Consider the following 6,562-nt stretch of genomic DNA (forward strand, 5'->3'; position numbering starts at 1 on the left):
TCACTGTAAGAGTGGCCACTGACCTGTAGGTGTAACTAGACTGCAAAGTAAAGATTTCCCATCGATTTCACCCAATGAACACATGTCTACATGATCTACATTGTTTGCTGTTCATATCTAATTACAGTGAATTATAATAGTGGAGATCAGACATGAACTGGGAGAAAAACCAGGGAAAGACAGTAAATGGCCTCTAACACCATTTGCATGAGTCACCTGCCCTGCCCAGTAAATTAAACCATTGCCACCAGTATATAGGTACTACATGGTATGACAAGGTATTGTTGCATTTGTATTTTTAAGAGCTGCCGTCATTAATTTATATTTTAAAATCTTTTTAGTTTTTTGTAATCACTAATTTTATATATACAGTTAAAGAATGATAATTATGATTCAGTGGAATGATGACATCCATGGTGGTTGCCTTTAACATAAATGGTAGGTTTTGAAAATGCTACTATTTTCTTTGCTCTGTTGAATAATGTATTTTCTGTTAATATCTTACTCATGATTACACAACAAAGAAACATAGTTTCCATAGATGTGCATGATTTGTAACAGTTTTGAACATGTTAACTTAAAAAATTAAATAAAAAAATACAGTCAGTAAAATGTAAGTATTATTGTGATGTATCACCACATTGCACTTCCTTTTAATCATACCTGTGATTAAAAGGAAGTCAATACCCACAGAAACATTTTTGGTTCTTCAATGTCAGCATCATCCAAAGTATATGCCACTTGAATTTGGGAAATTTCTTAAACCAATTTACTGAAGGTATCAGTGTTTTGAAAAACATGCCTGTGTAGTAGGGCTGGGAATCGTCACTGATTTCTAGAATCGATTCGATTCCGATTCACAAGGTCCCGAATCGATTCGATCCACGATTCGATTCAATTCGATTCGATTCGATTCGATTTTGAATCAGTCCGAAATATTATTATATGAACCATAATATATATAAAATTATAATTCACCTTGTATATGTACTGTCAAAAGAACCCTCTAAGCCTTGTGAATGAATTACATAAATTTCAAAATTAAGAACAGATACTAAAGCAGTTAAATAATGTAATTTTTAATTAACATTAGTATTTTTTCATACATACATTTCAAGTGGATCAGGGATCCAGTGCAAATAGAACACATCTTTTGTAAACATCAGTAAAACCTCAGAGAAATAGTTTTGCTGTTAGTGTCTCACACAGCTTTTCTGAAATCCACTATTGTGTTTTGGAGACACACAGTATAACACAGCATGTACAAGTGAACTGACAGAAACTGACCGATCAGAAAATGAAAAACTGCCTTTTAAAATACTTCAAAAAATGAAAACATATTGAACAGTATTGTAAAACCTCTGTGAAACTAATGCAATTTAGCCTTATTTATAACTACCCTCTCACTTCTTTGAGACTGTAAGGTTTTTCTGCAAGAAGAGAAGCTGGTCTACATGTTGTGGAGTCAGGCAGCTCCTTTGTGCGGTAACAATGTCACCAGCAGTTGAAAACACTCGTTCAGAAGGAACACTGGTCCCAGGTATGGAAAGATACTGCTTTGCTTGTAGAGCCAAGAGAGGATACTCCCTTTCATGGTCCCTCCACCAGATCAAAGGATCCTCAGAAAGTGCAACAGGCTCAACGTCCCTGTATCGATTCACTTCTTCCTTTGCCTTCTGAGTTGGTGTTTTCTGTGGTGCTGTGGTTTTTGTTGAGTAGGCTGGCCCAAGGAGAAAAATTAATGCAGAGTCCTTTGACCTCTTAATTGGAGGGGCATAATCCACTTCATCAACACCACCAAGAGAGATGTCAGGGACAGTTTCCTCAGATGTGTCACCATCAGACTGTCGCTGTAGAAAAATGAAAACTTAATTAATAAAGAAATTACTATTTATATTCTAACTCGAGTAGTGCAAAAAAACCAATAATTTTTTGTTTTTGTTTCTGTAACTCACAATAGCTGTGTCCACGTTCTCCAAACCTGCTGCTTCCAACACCAACTGAGAGAATGTGTTGTTACAGGTCTCTTTGGACAAGAATGGCAGGGCCTTAAAGCGAGGATCTAATGCTGATGCAATGTAGAGCTTGTCCTTTAGGGCCACATATCTTGAAAAGAGATTTTGCACATTTAACTCAGTTTATTATGTTGGATATACATGTGCATGGTTACATACACTCATGCAAGATCAGAAACATTAATATACGACTTTGTTTCCATAATTTATATATAAACATCTATAGATAGATAGATATAAAATCAAAAGGCCTATTACTAGACAAGAGGGCTTAACTAACATTTTTATAATATATAGATTTTTTCACTATAATAAGAATTTTCATGTAATACATGCATCCATACAGTTACACTCATTCATGGCATATACACACAATTCATAAACATACCTTGACTTCAAGTTGTCGTATACAGCAGTCTTGAGGTCTTTAATCAGTGAGGAGTCATGAGAGACACTGATCATCTTCTCCAGCAGCTGTGCATGCAGAGGTGCAATGATGGAAAGGGTCGGGGACTTTTCTTCAGACATAACCAGTGTGGCTGCTTTCAGCGGCTTCAAAGCTTTCACTATATCTTCTCCATCAGTTATGTCAGCCTCTGTAAGACTACAGAGATTACTGTCACTTCTCCTCACTTCAGGTGAGAGTAGAGCTGCAGAGATTGCTGGTTGTTGCTCTAGGAAGGGTTCCAGCATCTCCAATGTGCTGTTCCATCTGGTCACCCCATCAGTCACCAGCTTATGGGCAGGTAGATTCAGTATCTTTTGCTTCTCTTTAAGCTTGCGACTTGCAACAGTGCTGCGATGAAAAAAGGATGCTATGCGTCTCACTCGGCCAAGCAGCTGAGCAACAGCTGGAACTTTCAGTCCTGCTTGTGAAGCTAAATTGAGTGTGTGGGCAAAACAACCAATGTGCAACCAGCCCGTTATTTCTACAGCTCGCACCATATTTGCAGCATTGTCAGTTACGATGACTGGATTTTTGTTTGTAAGCTCCCATTCTTCGATTGCTTTGAACATAATTTCAGATAAATTAGCTGCTGTGTGGCTTGCTTCGGTGGTTCTTGTCTGTAAGACATGAGACACGAGTCTCCACTCCTGGTCGATATGGTGTGAGGTGATAGTCAGGTAGTTATCTGTTGCTCTGGATGTCCAGCTGTCACAGGTTATAGCGACTCTCTCTGCTGACTTGAGTGAGGCTGTAACATCGTGTTTCACTTTTTCATACATGTTTGGGATTACCACTTCACTCAAATGTTTGCGTGATGGTAAAACATAGCGTGGTTCTAGCGTATTAATGAGGTTTTGGAAGCCATCATTTTCAACAACGCTGTACGGACGTATATCTTTACATATGAAAGTTGCCACAGACTGGGTTATTTTTTGGGCACGTGGAGAAGTGGATGCCAACTTCATTGCAAATGCCTTTTCGAGTGAGCGTTGCTTGGTGTCGGCCGTTTTTGCTAGCGGGATATCTGGATGATGCCTCGTTAAATGATTTCTGAGATTTGTGGTATTTCCACAGTGCTTTACCTCCATTTTGCACATCTTACATACGGCTTTGCTTTTGTCCGGCTCTTCACTGTCTTCACAGTTCTTAAATCCAAAGTGTTGCCAGACATCTGCCTTTAGGCTCGGTGGCACATTCCCGGGAGTAGCCATGATGGTTCATGCGTCCAGGTCACTTAACTCTCGCGTGACTTCCTCATGTTAACCGCTTGCAAGTTTCATACGCGGCAAACTACATATGTATAAAAAAAATCGATTTCCGGATTTAATGAATCGATATCGTTTTATTCCAGTTAGAATCGATTTTAATCGATGAATCGATTTTTTAAACCCACCCCTACTGTGTAGCCCATATCAACTACTCCCTGTCACATGACCCACGTCAGCTAATTTGTGGTCCCTCTTCTGATTGGCTCCTAATCTACCACTGATTGGCACTTTTGGGTATATCCTCTGCTGGTTTGGTGTCTACACAGATGATTTAAACCTATCATTAGTAGGGGGGCTTTTCTTTTGATTTACATCATATGGACAGATCTTGTTTCATGCTCTGACCTGTGTAGAGCGCTACTTGGCTGTAGTTCATCCCATCACCTATGTGAACCTGAGAAATGAAAGAGGAATAAGAATAAAGAACATAAGCATTGACTGTGTCTGGCTTATTTGTTTTGCAGGGACATGCTTGGTCATGGTGGAGGACTTATTCATTATTGGAAGTTTCTGCTTAGTGATATTATCTTTACCCATTGTCTCCTTATGCAGCCTTTCTGTTCTCTGTGTTTTATTTCATCCAGGGCCAGACAAACAGGGGTGGAACAGGGAAAGGGTTAACCAGTCTGGCTTCACCTCTACTGAGAAGGAAAGATTCACTTATTGGCTTCATCCTGGGCTCTCATGTTAAAATGCTTAACTTTACTGCAGTACTTGAGTGTTCTATTAATTCTAGCAAATTTTGGAGTCAATCTCAGACAACAGATTTGGCAGATCAATGCTAGCCCATGTCAGCTGAGCTCATTCCCTTCTGTAACACTCACATGGAGTATGGTGCTTAAGCTGCTTCAGCCAATTTGTGGTGCTACAGCAAACCACTTTGTTAACCAAATCTCCATCTTAGTGCCTCCACCACATTATATGTCTGTGTCATGGCTAAAGTGGAATTGCATGATCCATTATGCAATTCCAAGGTCTGGAAACCATCTAGCAACATGCAAACTAACCTGCTTTTAGCTATTATGCACCTACAACACCGTATGAAAACATTCTGTGATTTTAATTTTAACAATAACATCCATTCAATTTACTTGAATTCAGTTTTTTATATACCACTAAATCACAACAACAGTTGCCTCAATGTGCTTTATATTGTAAGTTAAAGAGGTTACAAGAAGAAAAATGGGAAGGAAAAACACCCTTTTAACAGGAAGAATCCTCCAGCAAAACCAGGCTCAGGGAAGTTCAGGCCATGTGTTATGTGACCTGGGGGTGAGGGGAGAAGACAGGATGAAGAAACGCCATGATGTTGATATTCACAAAAGTTGAGTGATACATTTCTTCTTCAATGAATAATCATGATTAAACTAATATTTAGCATAGTTTAAAATTTCATTTATATCAATTTAAAATCTTTACTTATTTTTTGAGAAACATATTTTTGCAAAACAGTATAAATTTCCATTGATGAATTCAAACAAACAACAGATATGTAAAGCATCAGTGTTCAATTTTGTCATTTACCGAACACAACTAAACACATGCAACCCTGAATGGCTACATAATTCAGGACTCTTTGCCTATCTAACCCTCACAGAATAAACGCTGGTCATATATTGCTAAGTTAAAAAAAACAGAGTAATTGGAGTAATTGGTTTAAATGTTTTGCCGTTTAGAACATGTTGTTTTAATTTAGCTTTAATTCACTTAAAAAGTGGTTGATGGTTAATAATGAAAAAAAAAATTAGTCATTCAAGTGGTGTAATAAAATAAAATAAAAAATAAATAAAATTGTGTTGTGTATATGTTGATGAAGTCCGATTGTGCTTTAGTAATGGTTTCTTTATTAGGTATGTCTTTGCCAATTTGTTGGTCAGTTTGTCATTGTCACACTTTGTTTTGATGCAAATCAACTGTATTAGTGGACAGACAGGTGAAGTGGGACTGCAATATATAGCCAGTAGTGTACATTAGGATCAACTACTCAAGAATCCACAGAGGACAAATAAAGAGGGAGAAGGCTAAAAAACACTAATAAGGTTGGTGTTGTTTTACTTAATGTTAAATGCTCATTAACACTGATCACTGAACTGAAGTGACAAGAAAGCTTCAAAATTCACTTATTATCTGAAATATTAAAGGCAGACTGCAGAGAGTTTACATGATAAAACACTCACTGTGGTTTGCCTGATATTTATTATTATTAGGGCCTGGGCACTTACACTGTTTAAGCCCTAGTTTATGTAATTTTAATATTATTATTATTACAGTTACAGCAAACTGGGAACAACATGTTTGTTTTAAATATCTATCGATCTATCTATCGATCTGATCTGATCTGCGTTCAATTACTCTGCCTAGGCTTCATTGTCGAGCGCAGATCCATTGAGCACAGCCCATATGCATTTACTCAAGTTAGTATGGCAACTGCCTCAATGCTACCCGAAATTGAACCTCATTCACCGTCATTCAGATCTGGCGTTTGGAACTATTTTGGTTTTCATGTGAAGTATGACCCTACTTAAGCCTGTCGTGGACAAAGTACAACAGTATGTCGGATGTGCTACGCAATGTTCAATTACATCGGTCGGAACACAACAAATACCACGGCACATTTACACCGACATCACGTTGGTGCAAAGACAAGTGGAAGCAGACAAAAACAACAACAAGCACGCATGCAACAAACTTTACCCGAGTCATTTAGACAGCCGTTAGCACATGAATCTAAGAGGGCAAAAGAGGTAGACAGGGCAATTGCTACTTTTATTGCTGTCGACAAAATAGCTTTTATTTTGGAAAGAGCCATTTCTCTGTAATAAACTTTTCCA

The 6,562-nt window shown here is 38.0% G+C and overlaps 1 protein-coding gene across 1 annotated transcript; it reads right to left on the bottom strand.

The window, feature by feature from the left end:
* Nucleotides 1–1,089: 1,089 nt before the first annotated feature.
* On the bottom strand, nucleotides 1,090–2,665 carry LOC113013130 (zinc finger BED domain-containing protein 1-like). The gene is made up of 3 exons (XM_026153784.1): nucleotides 2,404–2,665; nucleotides 1,956–2,106; nucleotides 1,090–1,850 (listed from the first exon to the last, which is right to left on the bottom strand). Exons 1-3 carry the CDS (start codon nucleotides 2,541–2,543, stop codon nucleotides 1,404–1,406), a joined length of 738 nt encoding a protein of 245 aa, XP_026009569.1. The 5' UTR covers nucleotides 2,544–2,665; the 3' UTR covers nucleotides 1,090–1,403.
* Between the last annotated feature and the right edge of the window lie 3,897 nt (nucleotides 2,666–6,562).

Source organism: Astatotilapia calliptera, chromosome 3 (genome assembly GCF_900246225.1).
Source record: "Astatotilapia calliptera chromosome 3, fAstCal1.2, whole genome shotgun sequence".
NCBI lineage: Eukaryota > Metazoa > Chordata > Actinopteri > Cichliformes > Cichlidae > Astatotilapia > Astatotilapia calliptera.

Excerpts from the sequence above, each read along its gene's own strand:
- LOC113013130 (XM_026153784.1), bottom strand. The coding sequence starts at position 2,543 with ATGTCTGAAGAAAAGTCCCCGACCCTTTCCATCATTGCACCTCTGCAT. Across the intron at positions 2,107-2,403 it reads TACGACAACTTGAAGTCAAG|ATATGTGGCCCTAAAGGACA; the intron begins GTATGTTTATGA and ends TCTCTTTTCAAG. Across the intron at positions 1,851-1,955 it reads AGAACGTGGACACAGCTATT|CGACAGTCTGATGGTGACAC; the intron begins GTGAGTTACAGA and ends ATTTTTCTACAG.